This window comes from Aspergillus uvarum (assembly GCF_003184745.1).
Source record: "Aspergillus uvarum CBS 121591 unplaced genomic scaffold BO82scaffold_33, whole genome shotgun sequence".
Classification (NCBI taxonomy): domain Eukaryota; kingdom Fungi; phylum Ascomycota; class Eurotiomycetes; order Eurotiales; family Aspergillaceae; genus Aspergillus; species Aspergillus uvarum.
Genome location: NW_020291330.1, coordinates 161,275 through 178,281, shown reverse-complemented (window position 1 = coordinate 178,281; position 17,007 = coordinate 161,275). Strand labels below are relative to the sequence as shown.

The 17,007-nt window shown below is 52.9% G+C and overlaps 4 protein-coding genes across 4 annotated transcripts; 1 reads left to right on the top strand and 3 right to left on the bottom strand.

The window, feature by feature from the left end:
* Positions 1-2,598: 2,598 nt before the first annotated feature.
* On the bottom strand, positions 2,599-4,704 carry BO82DRAFT_355095 (alpha-mannosyltransferase). Its single transcript, XM_025635350.1, has one exon. It carries the CDS (start codon positions 4,491-4,493, stop codon positions 3,045-3,047), a length of 1,449 nt encoding a protein of 482 aa, XP_025491070.1. The 5' UTR covers positions 4,494-4,704; the 3' UTR covers positions 2,599-3,044.
* Positions 4,705-5,428: 724 nt separating this feature from the next.
* On the top strand, positions 5,429-6,276 carry BO82DRAFT_365564 (uncharacterized protein; the record flags this gene model as incomplete). The annotated part of the gene is made up of 2 exons (XM_025637007.1): positions 5,429-5,603; positions 5,687-6,276. 2 exons carry the CDS (start codon positions 5,429-5,431, stop codon positions 6,274-6,276), a joined length of 765 nt encoding a protein of 254 aa, XP_025491069.1.
* Positions 6,277-7,305: 1,029 nt separating this feature from the next.
* On the bottom strand, positions 7,306-10,242 carry BO82DRAFT_355093 (aminophospholipid-translocating P4-type ATPase DNF3; the record flags this gene model as incomplete). The annotated part of the gene is made up of 1 exon (XM_025635349.1): positions 7,306-10,242. One exon carries the CDS (start codon positions 10,240-10,242, stop codon positions 7,306-7,308), a length of 2,937 nt encoding a protein of 978 aa, XP_025491068.1.
* A 4,629-nt stretch (positions 10,243-14,871) lies between these two features.
* On the bottom strand, positions 14,872-16,881 carry BO82DRAFT_285539 (uncharacterized protein; the record flags this gene model as incomplete). The annotated part of the gene is made up of 4 exons (XM_025631503.1): positions 14,872-15,240; positions 15,297-15,364; positions 15,415-16,273; positions 16,390-16,881. 4 exons carry the CDS (start codon positions 16,879-16,881, stop codon positions 14,872-14,874), a joined length of 1,788 nt encoding a protein of 595 aa, XP_025491067.1.
* Between the last annotated feature and the right edge of the window lie 126 nt (positions 16,882-17,007).

The window sequence follows — 17,007 nt, the reverse complement described above, 5'->3', positions numbered from 1 at the left end:
CTGGCTCCCCCCTCGCTGATTTGGGTCTTACTCATAGGAGTTCGGTCTTGGGACGGTTTCCATCGGTTGTTAGTCTGGGCCATCTTGTCTTTCCATCTGTTCTCCATCCCCCAAATCGATCATGGAAAATATATTAAATCCAATTAAACCAAGGCGACTAGCCACGAACATGAGTTGCGATCGAGAACATGCTGCGCTCAAGAACATCCACGAAAATACGGGGAAATAATCCCATGATCGACAGGATGTCCGCGGAGCGCAACCTGCGACGTTATTCTTCTTCTCTGTTTTATTTCCCTATGATGGTCGTGCTGCAGTTAGCAGACGCAGGTACACAGACAGCTCTGCTCCGACTTCCGAGTCGTAGCAGATAATACTAGGGGAAGGACCTCCGTACCTTACCTGAGTTTTTCCCTGCTGCACCACGTGAGCTAAACCATATTTGGACCAAAATGGGGGAAAGAGAAAAGGATGGACGGGGCGTGCAGATGATCCGTGCACGCCTCCAGTAGTGTCCGATTGGACCAGGTCAACTCAGCCACCAGCGAGCGCCAGGCACACCCGCACCTTACCCGTCGGGGCAAGTCACCCATGGATCATGGATCAGGATGGATCAGTCATCCGAAGGGGGAGGTCGAGAACTTGCCTGTCGGCGGCGCTAACGAGATGCTGACTGCATCATCCTAGTAAGCAAGCAGCAGGGATAGGCATCGATCATTAGCCACTGACCGCCGACCACTGACCACCGGGGGAATTTTCTTTTCCTCATCCTCGTTCGGATCAATGTCAATAGGGGTCGCAACCGAACCTGCCAGTGTCCCCCCCGATTCATGCCTCTGATGAATTCAAGTCATCATATCGTGTGCCTTGACCCGTCCCTGCTCCACTGTCAATCACACACACCGTAACGAAACATGGTTGCAAACTTCAGCTTGCAAGCCCATGCTCGCATTCCGATCCACTCAGTCGGTACGATGTAGTTCGGTGTACTCCGGCGGAAGTTGAAGCTAGCTCTGGTAAACCGTAAGTTGTGAACGACCCCTCTCACCCTTGCTGTTCTCGACACGATCTGCCCCATTTGGTGCTCAATAGTGTCTGCACGCCATGATCTGGCAGTTACCGGTCCGTTCGGGTTTCATCGCCGAGTCTTCCCTCTTCTCCTGTCCAATCCATCCATCTCGCCATCGCCAGGCCCAAACACTTTTGCTGCAGTGCCTGGAGCCTAGCGCACGGAGCATGTGGTCGCCCAATTCCCAATGTCACCAACAAACAAACAACTTCATCAGGACATTCGCTTGAGTCGGTGGAATCTCACCCCGCATGGGCTACGAGTCACGTATCTTAATTCCTCGTCCAGGTACGGAGTAGTCTATGGTGAACTCCCCCTCTGCAGCCCGCGCTCAGGGCATGTCTATCATCTTGGCAATGGACCTCTGAAGCATCCAGAGAGAGAACCCCTCTTTCCAGCAGACAGCTTGCATGTTTAGTGGTCTTTTTCCAATCCCAATTCCAGTCCATGCCTTCGAGACAAAAAAAGGCTATGACATACAGTACAATATAGAAATAGAAACAACAATAGTCACGAACACAATACGCACCACGATCAATAGTCCCCGAGCCCACCTGGTACTTGCTCTGAGGGATCGACGTTCCCTTACGGAGTACTGTACGGACTCATCAGACAGAGAATATTTATAGCTTTCGTCCACACGAATCATCTATTCTCCCACACTTCACCGTAGCGATACATAAACTAGTGCTCGATTCCATATGCATGCATTTCCGCCAAGATTGCCATCTTGATGTTCGTCGCTTAGCGAAAAGGGCAGGGTGGATAAAAGTGACTCGGCTCTTGGGACTAGAGACATGAAGCTAGCGAAATACTGCCGACAAGAAGCTTTTCTCGCTTAGAGGCGCATCTCCATTTGGAGAGGGACAACAGCCAAGGGTGGTGGCCTACTATGTACCGTACCTCGGGCAGGACGGTACCTCACTTGCTTTACTGTTGACTTGGGTCTTGTGTGCCTACCTCCACCTGAGGCCACTTCAAATAAAAGGGGAGGGAAAAACCAGCTTTGTTACTTGAATTGCACGGTTCGCGGTAGCGGCTGGAATTGTATACTGCTGAAAGCTCGGTTGTACCTTAACCATCAGGTCTATCATATAACTAGCGAATGAATCGTTTACTACGACCGATAAATTCTTCAAATGATATATCATGGGTCGCAACAAGAATAAAAACAGAAGGCACGACATGGATTGGTCATCTCGAAACATAACTAAATCAAACCAATGCAAACTTGAAAGTAAACAAGGGATGGACGACCGAAACCTTGCCGGACAGCCAGACTCTCAACACGCCTATGTCTCGCTGCCGTTGGAACCAGGAGCCTCAGCATCGACAACATCACTATCCGAATGAACCCCCTCCAGAGTCTTACTCTGTGAGCTGCAGATATCGGAGACTTATTGCTTCCCATCCTCACAAATCTACGAAAAGCCCTGGCAGGTCAAACGCTGCCAAATGATGGAAAGCATGCCCTTGGATATAGCACATTCTTGGATCACGCTTGACTGAGCAGAGGTTTCGCTCTGAGTGTCGTTTCAATTCACGGTCACGGTTGAATTCCAAGTTCCAGTTGTCTTACAGCGCCTACCTAGTATGGTAACACCTGCTTAGGTATCCTGCTTATGCCAGATCACGTCCTGCGGAATCACCATCCAAGGCAGGATTTCGGCATGGTCGACAACCCAAGGGCCCTGTTCTGATTCCAGCCTTCTTTTACCGTGTGGTATGCTTGACAGACGAGGCTGCGAAATGGTTGTCTGCACTAAATATGACAGATAGACAATTCCTCCGAGATATCTTCCGTGACGAGTCTTCATGCATACCGATTCCTTGTTGGCAGGGGATTGTATGATGTTTCCCGCAAACCAACGTCCTCATAATAACACAACGCTAGAATAACATATCGCTTACTCACATAAGGGCAATAGCACATGCGACCAGCACAGGGGCTATCAATCGAATCTTCTCTTCTCGCTTACGACTGATTCATCATCTTACCAGCAGAATTCTTAAAAACAGTATTCCAGTAGTCCCTAGTCTGCTGGCAGATCCCCGTCTTGCCCTCCCAGCTGAGGATCTTACCCTCAAGCACGCAGGCCGTCCAATGGATATCTTCCCAGAACCGCTGCTGAGCGTTGCCGCCGAACGAGGCGACCACTTCTTCTGGCGCCGTCCATGCCAGCGTATACTGTCCTCTCTCATCGATCACCGGGTTGGTCACGCCGTTCTCCGCGAAGATCGTGGCGGGGTTGAACTTGGGATAGTTGACATGGACGAAAAATGGACTGGGTGTGGGCGCAGTCGCGCCCTTGACTCTCCAAATACCCTTCTTCGTCAGGGCATAGTCCTCCATCGGACTGTACTGAACCATGGTTGATCCAGCAAACCCGTCGGGCGTCCGGCGCCCAACCGCCCGAATGGGTTCGCTGACCTGATAAAAAGGTTCGTCGAGGGCACTGGCGGCGGCAAGGAACGTTTCTTTGTCCCCTTCACCGGCTGCGCCCTGCGAGAGAAGCGGGTAATAATGGCTGGGGCCATAGAAGTTGTAGTATGCAGCTAGAAGAAGGGTGCGAAGGTGGGTGCGCTTGGACACCAGTACTTCCCCGGACTCGGTCGACTGCCGCAGAGCGGTCGGGTTGGATGGTTGTGTTCCGCGCTCTTTCGGCGATGAGATCTTATAGTACAAAGGCGATGTTGTGGGACGCCAGAAATCGGGCCAGGTGACCAGGCCTTTGGACTTGAACGGGTCGGCGGTGAACAGCTCCTCGGGCCTTTGCAGGGGAAAGGCATCTGCATCGAGGAAGAGGATCTCCTCGAACGAGGAGAAAAGCATTGCGAAGATCTTGTACTGGTATTTCTCGATCTTGTTCGTGCTGTCGGGCACCGCTTCCAGGATCTCCGACAGAACCACACACTGTGCGTTCAGCGAGGGAAGGACCACCTGGCAAAGATACCCATCATATTCCTGCCAGTCGGCGAGGAAGACCTCCATCGGCAGAGTCGAGCCCGTCCGTCGCAGCATGCGCAGCGAAATCACCAGAACTGGAAGATAAGGGCCGCCGGCGGTCGATACCAGTCCGCGCGTATGTGGCTGGTAATTGAGTTTGGGAGGGGCTCGCTCGATCGCATTTGCGAACGCCGTGTGTGCTTGTTTCATCTTCGCAATGTCCTCGGCTGGCATCCTCAATAAGTCAGGCAGCGGTTCGGTGCTTTTCGGATCGAAACCGGCAGATTCAGCATTTCCCAGGCGAGTTGGGGACTGACAATCTGGCGCAAGATCCACGAGAAGCGGGTGGAAATCTCGCCAGAATTGCTCATGGCTGTGAACCAGTTCGCCGCTCCGCGATCGATGCGAGGTGAAGAACCAGACGCAGAGAGCCACGAGACCCAAAGCAATAAATGTATTCTGCCGCCGCAGTTGCATTCGAGACGCCGGCATTTTTAGGATTCTTGTGAGGTTATAACACTCATTGCTTTTTTCAGGAGGTGGGGGAGTTGAGTTGGTCGGTCGGACGATCGAGGAGGGTGTATAACGGCATGTCCCTCGACCAAAACGCAAAACGCAAAAGATAATAACGATAATTATTGCGACCGGGAGTCTGTCCATATAACAGCCCAAGGCATATATCCTGCTTGGCGGGCTGGTCGACCATTGGTGGGGACCGACTGTTAATATGGAGACCTCGGACCTGAACCAGAACGAACCCAGGGCGGTTTGCATTGTTCCAACCATTATTTGGCCCCCAATCCCTGGTCCCACCCGCAGAGGCGGAGCCTCCCCTGAACCGATTGACTGAAGAAAGCCTACGGAGTCATCGAGTAACTACCGTACATACTACATACCATACTCCGTACTATGTCAACCACTACGACAGCAATTTTCTATGTCCAGTTCCTCTTCTAGCTCCCTGCACAGGGTCCCTGCTCAGGCTGAAACCACCCCGATAAACTCGGTGCACGCGTTCCCTTCTGCCTACACGTTTTTCCCGTCCACAATGCAGTCCGATCACCCAATTGCCACACCAAGGCTGCTGGTATCGGAACGAAAGGATTCTCGACATAGATGAAGGATCGCCAGCTGGGGAGGTTTCCGAGGCGCTGATTTGCGGTCCGTTGCAATGCCACCACATTGCGTACGAGCTAGCGACCGTAGTTGAAGGCTGTACCGGCCGGATACGGCCCTATATTAGGAGACCGCTATTGACGGGCACGTCCTGGTGATGGGTCTGCTGCCCTAAGTAAAGAAGTCTGTTCCTGCCGTTTGGACCATCGACCCCAGGCCATGTTCTCTAGTGTCCCAACCCTGATCTTCCAGCGAAAAGGCTTCTCCGTGAGCCTCTCTTACTCCATTCTCTGACCATGTCAACCCAAGGGTATACGGACTGCGTCCCTGGGACGTTCTATGGGCTCGAGAATAAGGAGGTCAATCCGGGTGACATCCTTCAGCTCCGATGGGGCGCGATCGACAATGGAGATACTCCACTCAACATCTCCCTGGGCCGCGCCGGAGGCACCCTCATCGACGAAATCACGGGTTAGTTCTTATGTTGTCCTAAACAAGGGTCTTTATGCCTACAACTCACGGGGGCTGACCGCATCTCTGGACGTAATAAATAGTGGGCGCGAAGTTCACCACCACCAGCTCGCTGTACCAACTCGTCGTCAATGAGACCGCCAACTGCACCCTGGAACAATACACATGGGCCATTCCCAGCGATTTCAACACCACCAACCCCCAATACCAGATCGGATTGTTCAACGCCACCGCCAAGTTAGGTACCTACGGAGTCGAGTTATATGGCTGGATCAGCTGGAGTGATTACTTCTACGTGCGCGAAAAGGGCACCGCGACGACGACAACCACCACCTCATCTACCACTGCGACCTCGACTGGCTCCGCACAGTCCACCGGTGCCGCGACCTCCGGCTTGTCCTCGACCACTTCTTCGCCCGCTTCCTCGCATAGCTCCAGCTCCAGCTCAAGTAGCGTCGGCATCGGCGTCGGCGTCGGCGTGGGTGTCGGTGCCGCCGCCGTGATCGGGGCACTGGCATTCTTCTTCCTCCGTCGGCGAAAGAAGAGACAGAGGGCCCCTATGCCCACGCAGGAGACGAGTGAGGTGGCGGGATCGCCGCTGTACGAGTTACCGGCCCCGGCGAAGAAGCAGCCTGTGCAAGAGGGGACGCAGATGTACGAGCTGCAAGGATGATTGATGTGGTACTACGATTAAGAAGAGAGGAACCCTGAACGGGATCGCTTGCGCGCTATCAGTCTACTTCAAAGAAGGGGCCGGCCTTTGTAGTAAATGGTGCCGCCTCAGCGATTGCGAGTTCCCGGCACTGTCCTGGAAGCCCCGGCCCGGCCTTACTCGCAACCCCCGTCCACCACTATGGAGATGTGCACCACTACCACACCATCGCCACCACGACTGTCTGTGCGAATCACCACCTGTTCACTATACCGTCACACTGCGCCCCGAGCTGAGCGGTGCGAAAGGAATGCCACGGGGCTTTCTCATATTGCGTATGGCTGACTGCCGTACTGAGTGACTGCGGTTTTTACCCACTAATCATTATCGATTGAGATACCACTGCCTGTATGTTGACAATTGCGTCCAGCGACTCTTTTTTTTTCTTTTTGCCTTTTTCATCTTTACATAGTTTCAGACTTCAATGCTCATATCTTACCTCTGTCCATCCATCTATGCAGCAGTCAGCTGTGACTTCAAACATTGTACATGACAAAATAGTACGAGAGTCCCACTAAATGTTCGAAGGCAGTTGTGCACTATTACCATTCGTACTACTATCACCATCACCATCACAACATATCAGTTCGATCAGTAGAGAATCACCAGACAGGGTGATGGAAGAGAATGAGGAAGACCTATGTGTACTTGGTCTGCTTTGATTCACAGAATAGTTTGGTCTCTATGTCAAACACACCCCGGAAGAGTTCATGCAATCGCCACTGCTTTACAAATGGTGTAGTGTATGTCGTCAGCACGACGGAGCGGGAGAATGTATTGAAGACACAGAGAAAACGTATCAAGAACCTCAGAGATAGGGAGTGAGTGGATTGAAACAACAAGCAAAGGCCGAGTGAGGTGTGGGGGTATCCATTTCTTGCAAAACGCCATGATGATGATGACACACGCTGGGAAAGCAGAAAAAAACATGATGAAATGCATTTATTTTGCGTTTGGGTTTCTTTGGTTTGACGGGTGCGTCCGTCTCGTTTACTTCAGCTGACCCTTTCGGATGGCCCCGTAACCCTTGGAGAACAATTCGTGGATCTCGACCGAGCGGCGCGGGGTCTTCGTGCCCTCTGGGTTGTTCTCAACTTCGTAATCGTCTGGTCCATCGCTCTTGTGGGGATGATGCGGGTCGCCTTCTTTCACCTCCAGCTCGGTCGCGACCGGACCATCCTCGGTCTTCGCTGCGGCGGTGGGCGAGACCATGACGCGCGGGCGAGCCAGCAGCTCCCGAACCTGTCGCTCCTTGGCTTCCATCTCCTCCTCCTCCCGCGCGAGTTCGAAGCTGGATTTCTTCTTGCCGTGGTCCCAGCCCTGCTGGAGTTCGGAGGCCGCCGCTTCCTCGAACCGCATGCGGATGTCCAGGTCCTGCTCGTATTCCTGGAAAACGTCGACGTCCGTGGGGAAGAACAGGGCCCGCAGGGCGGAGACGGTCATTTCGAAGGTCACCACGCTCACGACCGTCACGAGCAATACGGCCCAGAAAGCTAGGTCGTGACCCGAAACGTGGACGAAATTTCCTAGAACATGGTAGATGCCGTCGCCGGAGGAAGGGTTGTAGCGGAGGTCAAGGATCAGGTTCCACAAGAACCAACCGCCGACGGAGATGATCCAGACCGCTAGAGACATGTAGGTTTTGTTGTGTACTTCGAGAGCCTGTAGTTTCGTATTGATGACGATGACGCAGGCGGTAAAGGTGAGGAGACCGGCGGAGAAGATGTCGCTTCCAGTACGTGTAAACATGACATTCTCGAAGAGACTAAACATTAAGAAGTAAATGATCATGGCTTCACAGGTGGCCATGAAAGTCCAGCCAATGTATAGTCGGATGTTGAACCCTCCATGGAGTTGGCCTTTGGTGTAGAGTTCGGGCACGGCGAGGAGGGTGGAGGCGGAAAGATCCTTGGTGAAGATGCCTAAGAAGATGACTGCAAGGGACGTGAAGAGAGTATTGAACATGCTCAGACTCCAGGACTCGTAAAGACTAGTACCTGTATAGCCGTTCCAGCGTTGATAGAGAGCTTGTGTGAGATAGAAAAGCATTTCCTTCCAGAAAGTGCCCAGGGTGTACTTGCACACGCGGATATAGTTCCAACGGCCGTGGACGAGGAGGAGCTTGAGGAGGAACCGGAACTGCGCGATCGAGTAGTCGGATATGCGAGCGGCCTGGAGCCCTTCCTTGCCAGTGATGCCAATGCCAACATGGGCTTCCTGGATCATGGCGATGTCATTAGCACCGTCGCCGATGGCCAGCGTCACACTGTCTTTCACTTGCTTCCGAATCGACTTGACCAAGAATGCTTTTTGCTTGGGGCTGGCACGGCAACAGATCACTGAATCCACGATGATGGCCAGTCGGAAGAACTGCGCTTCCAGGGTCTTGTCGGCTATAATCATCGAGAGGGTCTGCCCATCCACAACCACCACTGAGTGAGCCACGGTGCCTTTGGTGATGTCAGCGGTGAATTTGACAATCGAACGTTCGACCTCCCCCGTCTCGTGGTCAAGGATCACCAGGGAGGAATAGTCTTTCACAAGGCGACATGAGTGTCCAACATTGATCGCCGTCTCACGCTTGTCACCAGTAAGCATCCACAACTTGATGTTGGCTCGACGCAGTTTGTCGATGGCCCCGGGAACACCCTTCTGAAGCTTATCTTCAATGGCTGTAGCGCCTGTAAGCTCAAGTTGATCCTCGATCTGCTCGCCCACCATCTCGATCTTCTCCTGACGGTCAACAAGGCTGGTACAGGCTTCAAGGTAAGCCTTTTTCCAGCTCGTGTACGTATCTTCGTCGAGAAACCGGTGACCATACAGAAGCGTCCGCAGTCCTTCGGTAGCGAAGTCGTTGAGATGCTGGAAACATCTTTCGAAGACAGCCGTCTCGTTCACAACCAGAGCTTCCTCAACCAAGTCTTCTTCCTCATTATCATGCACGGAGCTTCCCGAATCCGATAAAGTACTAGATGCTCGTCCCAACTGGGCAGATGGCCGGGGGCTATAGTACTCAGGATCGTTGCCACGCGTCAGGAGCCCACCCTCAGTTTCCCGGTCCCGGAGCCAAACATCAATACTCTCCCGCAGCGCCGAAACAGGTTCTCCAGTGACGCTTGACCGTCGTCTCGACATGCTCGGCCGGCTGAAGCTGGTCCGAAGGCCGCTATCCTTGCGGCTGTGATATTCGCTATTGCGCCGTATAACCTGATCGGCCTCGGCTGCCTTACGCTTGCTGGCGCGCCTCTCAATCTCCACTGCCTTCTCTTGTGCGAGGGCGGCACGCTTGAGCAAGCGCATGACATGGCTATCGGCTCCCTTGCAAAACAAGCAGATGCGTTGGTCAGGCATCCGAACCACAACCGACATGCGTTTTCGAGCGCTGGAGAATTCGATAATATCCATGATCTCATAAACCTCGTCACATGCGGGCCCGTCGAGGCCATTGGGGTATGTGCGAATTGTTAGAGTATTTGGTTGCCGGTCACGGACAAGATATCCAAGCTCCTGTGCAGCCATGACCAGAGCTAGCTCATCAGGAGAGGCCGCTTGGAAGGAGACGTTCCCCTCGTCGTCATCCTCGGGGATACATGTATGGCACAGCGCCATGGCCAGTATAAACATCTTAGCCTTCCGCGCAAAGACCGTATAAGGCTTGCGCTGGATATATCGAAGCATGTCTGTGGTCCGGTGATTACGCATAGAGATGCCAAGTCCCTGAAGCCCGGTCGCTGTTGACATGGAGGATCTTGGCGGATGTCTTCTAGCCTCGGAAACATTGGACTTGCGACTGAGTGCCTTCTTCCCTTTGGCACTACGCTTTTTGTGAATCAGTTTGGTATGATCACCGTCCTTTGCTGCTTCTTGAAGGAGGTCAAGGTCATGATACCACGCGGTGCCAGCCACACTCATCTTGCGAAAGCGCATCGAGTTGTTCGTCAATGTGCCCGTCTTGTCAGAGAAAATGTAACTGACTTGACCCAGCTCTTCGTTGATGGTCGATGTGCGTGCTTCAACGGGGGTGTCTGTTTCCGGATCATACATGTCGATGTCGGCATTCAAAAGAAGCATCTGAGCAACTTTGACGATTTCCATACTCACATATAATGAAATAGGAATCATCGTGTTGAACATAATAAGGAAGGAGGTGAAGATAGGTCCGATGTCCACGCTCGCCTTGTAAAGGTACCATGACTTCGATTCAACGTCTTCGGACCAATACTTGTAAGCAATTGTGCACGCTACCGCCAGAATTACAACGAGCGTCACGATCAACATGACCACCCGATTGACTTCTGCCTGCAGCGATGGAGACTTGATCCGAGGGTTCTTGTTCGCGTTCATGCGAATTTTACACTCCTCCCCTGTGTAAATGACCATGCCGATCGCCCTTTCGGTGTTGCGCATTATACTACCGCGGTAGAGAACTTCGGTGTTGGTCAATGGCAATTTCTCATTCGCGGCGACCGTGACATTGCCATCGAACTTATAGAGGTCAAGGTTGGGATCCTCGACCGCAAAATGTAGAGCGCTGCTCCAGATACCCTCAACAGAACCACATATCTTTGCTACCGGCTGCAAAGGCTGCTTGTTCTTCAGGTTCGTCTCGCCATCGAGAGCCATTGTTTCGATATAAGCAACGCCGTTCGGCCCGTCCGCATGGAGCAGAACCATATCCGCCGGCACAGGCTGGTCACGCTCCAATTTTATCACATCGCCCACTTGAATATCCTTCCATTTGATCAACGTCCAATCTTGCACATTACTGTTCACGGAGATGCTGTCAGGGGCAGAAGCCGGATGGAAGATTCCGGCATTTGGACGCAAGACAAGGGCATTCCGATTGTTCTCTTCCTTGTCCAGGCGATAACGGCGCCAGTCATCAAACCCTTCTTTACCCATAGAGATACCGACGAAGATCAGTAGCGGAACAATCGTGGTGTAGGTACCAGTGGTACTCAGCCCAGGGATCATTTGCAGGATGGCGACTATCAGGAAGTAGAAATTCGCAAGCTTGGTGAATTGGGCGAACAGTTGGCGTGGGAAAAAGCTCCAGAAGCTGTATCGGCTGGAACGGATGGAGTTTCCTAGATAAGGCCTTCCTGTTCTCTCATCCACCAAAGTTTCTGTGCGGGCAGGATTGAGATCGATATGGCGTCCGTCTTTGCTCGGGGGAATCTCCTTGATGCGGAGTACAGATTTGCGAACAGTCTCAGCCATCGTCTCCATACGAAGCTTGAGCGTGGCAATCGCGGCTTTGCGCTTCAGCCACCGGTCGTATGCGAAGGTCGTGGAAAGGTGTCTGCCATCCTTCAGGTTCTCTGAAGGCTCCGAGTAGTAAGTTGTGGATAAGTCCAGGTTGGCATCCGAGGCCGATCTTTGCATGACCAGCACCTCCTGTTTCTCATCTGCCAGCGCTGGCCTGTTTTCGTTCACCGTTACTGTCCGAGCAAGGCCATCTGCCGAAGCCTCGGCCTGCTGAGGGCTCACGGGCAAAGCGGTACCTAACTCGATCGCGTCGGGAGAAGTGACGGCCGACTGCGACTCGATATTCTTGGCGAAAATTGTTCGTCGCAGGGAATATCCACGGTGGCGGGACCTTGACCGACCCCCAGATTCGGGACTCTGCGGGGACGGAGGGGACAATGCGGAGCGCGGAGACAATGGCGAAGTGGCGCTTGAATTCTCCGCGAGGTTCGTGTCGATGGTCAGTCCCCTCGAGGCTGGTCGACGATCCCAATCGGACCGTTGGGCCTCGTCCACCGCAGGGCGTTCTAGATCGGTCGAAAATCGGACATGGTGTTGCTGCGATGGTCGCCGACCTGCGTCGGAGACGGCGCGGGACGGCGAAATCGAGGAGCGGCTGGGAATCACATTTGTTCGGGTGGAGGGTATCTGCAGGGATTGGCTTCTGGGGAGCTGTGAGGCGGGAGTGGGACCGTCGGTTGGCGAACGCCCTTGACTTGTTATCGTTGGCTGTTCTGCAGATGTCGCTTCCCGTGGAATGTGGTTTGATTCTGGTGATTCATGATCTTCAGGCATGGCGAATGGCCGGGAAATGCGATGACCAGCAATCCCGCTTGTCCACTAATCTTTCTCCTGCCAAACTCCACCTGATTTCAGATTGGATACGGAGAAGTCAGATGCTATTGTGGGACAAATCGGTTGTACTGCGCGGACTAGGAAACACAAGGTAGTCGACAGCTGGACTCATGCTTTGGCCTAGATCCAGCGACTCAATCAAATGACCAGCGTCTTAGGCGGAAGACGGCATAGGGAACCACCGATATGGAAGACTTAAATATTAGCGTGGTATGTACAGTACAAGCGACCTGTGGTGTCGTGCGTATATATGAGGTCGGCCGTAAGGTGGTTTGGCGACAGAAGATTTGGCTGTTTATAGTGGGGAAAGGCGAATGCGACGGATGAAACGAAGCAGAAACGACTGTGGGGGGTGGAGTATCACTTGAATCAACCCCGGTGAAAGATAATAGATCACACGGGCGCGGGACGTGTAGTCCAAAAGGCGATGTTGATGATAATAAACAGTCTAGAGAAAGGAATTGGTCTGGAAGGAAAAGCAGAGGAATGAGTAGGAAACGGCGTGGTCAGTCTGTAAACCGTTCAGGGTTTCCGCAGGCGGCGAGGGACCAAAGGTATGATGTCCTAAAGTGGGCAAGTGACGAAAAAAGCGAAAGGCAGAAAAAAGGGGCCCTGGAAATGAACAAGTTGATTGAAAGCGGTCGCCCTGCCCGAAAATAGCAGAGCCGCCGCCACTGGCTGATAATCGACCGATAAGACTGCACGCAGGTGAGGGAACAGTCCCCAAGGGAGAGGAGAGGAGATAGTCAGTCACCTTGCCTGCTTAGCGGTGAGGTTTGAGAGGGTCAGACAGAAGAAGGGAAGAAAGGCAAAAGGGAAGGAAGGGGAGAGAAAGAGAGAAAGAGAGACAGAGGGCGAAATGAAGATTAATTAAATTCCTTCATCAATGAATAAATAAATGATCAGGACTTGACTGATGATGGCAGATAACTTACTCGTACTAACCTTGAATGCGAATGCGGAGGCACCTTAATTGCTGCCCGGCCATTCATCGGTCGCTTCTCCGCCCTCGACCAGAACCAGCCGGAGGGCCACGCAACCACGTAAACAACTTTCCCACACTTACTCTCCTGCACTGCCCTCCTCTCTCCTCTTCTCACATAATCTATGAATATTCTGTTGTTCTACTCAGACAAGGTACTTGGATTATTATGACATGTATTTGAGCCTGACTGTGCCCCTCATCCTCTGAGTAAATTCACCTGAGATCTTAATTAAGCGATCACTAGTTAGATCTGGTGATGACTAACTCATTAACCCGTAACTTTATCAAAGTACGAGTACTAAAACTAACTCAGTAACAGAATCTTAGGGCAAGGCGCAAGAAGTGGCGGAAGAAGTCGAAATCATCCGTCCATCCATCCATCCATGGCTGACCCTCCATCCAGAAATTTCTCCAATCCCACCTTTCCATGGATACTAACCCAAATGACTGGCAGTTGGAGCCTGGTTTTACGTAGGCTTCCCCCGCGCGGGTGGGCGCACATGTGGTGGCAACAGGAACTCGCGCGACTTTGCCTAGAACCAGGAAAGACAAGACAAAGTTAGTTTATTATTGGAGGGAAGGAGAAGACTGAGAGCCTGAGAGAGGGAACCTAGGGCGGGGCCAAGCCGACCATTCAGCAGTCTATCATCTGTCCCTGTCATGCGGCTGCCTGCGCGCCACTGATCTCTCCGACTCGAACTTGACTGGTTGGAGTTTGTGGAAAGTTGAACGAACGAACACTCAAGACAGACATGACATGGATAACGAGCCCTCAACACTAACCTACAGTGGAGCATAACCTAGTGACAGTGTTCTTCTTCCTCCTGGGGCTATGGTGGATACAGTCCGAAATAGGAAATCCTCCGACCTGTCCACGGTTTGGATGGCATTTTCCACCACACGCGTTGACCATGCCTCTGATGTGTACTTGTTGATAATAAAGACAATGGCGAACATCCATGCTGTTCTTGGTTGCGGTCTCCATCGTGCGATTCTGGTCTGCTATCTCGAAGATAGTCACTGCACATCCACTACAAACGCAGGCTTGATGGTGCAACTCAGCTGTTATCTATTGTAGCGCACTTCGACATGCTCACGTGATACTGGTCGTTATGACGTCATGTGCGATGGAAAAAGCTTCCCACTTTTCGCCAGCATCTGAGGTCGTGCTTGGCCTAGACTACTGATTGTATGACTATGTCAAATATTTTCCCGCGGTCAATCGGGAGCACCGTGAGCATCGATATGCTATCGTCTCGTGATACACCGCATAGGAGATATTACATGGTGTTGCGATCACACAAAGAGAGACTCCTTGGTCATTTGCATTTGTGCCAATTTTATGCGGCCGTCCTCATTACATAACAGTGCTTATAATAATGCAAAAAAGCAATGGCTACAGACTGAAGCAATTCCTGGACGAAACCAGTTTGGTTCGCCCCCCAACTGCAACATATGCTACCTCCTGTCTAGTAGCGGGGAGGCGCTCCGTAGCCAGGGTAGCCTCGTGTAGCTCCACCAGGCGACTGTCCATACCCAGGTTGGTTGGGATGCGGAGAGGAAGCGCCGTAGCCGCCACCATAGCCTTGCCCGTAGCCCTGAGGGGGACCCTGACCCTGACCCTGGCTGGGCGGGTATGGTGCCTGATTGTATCCCGATCCTGAGCCGTACTGGCCGGGAGGCGGCTGGTTGTAACTCTGAGCGGGAGGCTGGTTGTAGTTATAACCACCGTACTGACCACCTGGAGGTCCAGCAGTCGGAGCACCACTACGCCCAGCAGCTTTCTCATCCTTGGTGTCGTATGAAGAGTCAATAGCACCAAGCATGAGTTTGGCGCACTAGGATAAAGTCAGTCGATGGCGTGTAGTGAAGATGGTAGCTCATAGGCACTTACCCAGAGTTCGCGAGTCAGATGCACTGGGGGGTTAGCCCGTGACATTTCATCTTGCTCAACCTCGAAGTCTATAAGCTCAGTTAGTACACCATACCAACGTAGCGAGGCCACAACATACTTGAGGTGCAATCAATCAAGGAGCCGATTCGAGGATCTTCGTCCAGAGAAGCGAGGAAATCCCGGGCCTTGGTGTCGTTTCCGACCTGTGAAAACTGGAAGGAAACGGTCCCCTGTCCATACTGAGTGCGAGAAACTTCGTTGACAGCATAGCCAATGGCGTTCGACACACTGTCCAGCGGCTCACCGGCCGGCTGTCCATCAGTAATAGTGATGATCAGAACAGGTTTCTGGAGCCGACCAGCTCTGGCTGGAGCTACCACCATCGGGTCCAGGACTTTGTTGCGTAGACTTGTGCCGAGTGGTGTAAGACCCTGGAAGCGAACTCGCGAAATGAGGCGATTAACATCGTCTGCATTGCGAATACCATCGCCTTGCTCAGGTGAGTTCATGAACCGCACGGAGATACCATCGTCATCAAAGGTGGACGCAGCCGAAGCAACGACCTCGATGGTCGAACGGAGTTGTTCCTTTCTCACACCTCGTTCTTCAAATTCCATGGAGCCACTGTCGTCCACATACAAGATAACATCAAAGAGAGCCAACTTCATGACATCCATAGCCACTTCGGTTGGGATGTTAAGCTCATTAGTCAGCTTGCTCACTTTGAAGGGCGCATCGTTGGACAGAGCCTGAACGAGCTTATCAAGTCTTTCAGGGGGATAGAAGCTTTGAAGGCGTTTCTCTTGAATAGTGCCAATCAACAGCTGTCGGTAGGCGGCGGTCTGCTGTTCCGTGGCACGTGCCGGAGGAGGTGCACCCCCCGAGGGACCGTACGCAGGTCCGGGAGGTCCCCCCTGCTGGGGAGGACGAACGGGCCCGCCGGAGTAAGGCGCATTTTGAGGAGGGTAAGGTTGACCCTAGAACATCAGACTCGGTCAGTAAGGATTCCGATCCTGGGTAAACGTGCGCTAGGATAACAGCATGTATGAAAGAAACTGAGAACGCATGTGATGAGATGGGAATCAATATGTACTTGAGCTGTAGGAGGTTGAGAGTACTGGGGGGCGGCTGATCCGTAGGGCTGACCCTGGGGTGGGGGAGGCGGGGGCCGGCCATAGCCTTGCTGTCCGTATGGTTGGTCCCGCGTGCTATAAGGTGACGGTTGCGCGTAGCCTTGGGCAGGAGGCGCGGGAACACCATATGGTGCTTGGGAATAAGCCTGACCGTAAGCCTGGCCGTAAGGCTGAGGAGCGGGAGACGGCGATGGATTGGCCGGTGCAGAATAAGCGGGCTGAGGACCAGGGTAGGACGATTGATTTCTTTGATAAGGAGGTTGTGCTCCAGGATAGGGCGACTGAGGGCCCGGTGAAGGCGTGTGAGCCGGCTTGTTGGGGGGAAGTGATGGAGCCCCGTATGCCTGGTATTGTCCCGACGGTGAGGTGGGATAAGGAGACTGAGGAGGTTGGGTAGATCCAGGACGGAGCTGAGAGGGGTGACCGTAAGGGTCATAGTAAGGCCGAGACATGGTCGACGAGTTGCGCCCGAGTGCCCGGACAACGGCGAGCAGGAAGGATATGAAGGTTGGAAGAAGGTAGAGAGCGGGCCACAGTCGAGTAAAAGTAAGGATAGGAGGGGCACAGAGGACAAGATG

Coding starts and splice junctions, on each gene's coding strand:
- BO82DRAFT_355095 (XM_025635350.1), bottom strand. CDS start 4,493: ATGCAACTGCGGCGGCAGAATACATTTATTGCTTTGGGTCTCGTGGCT.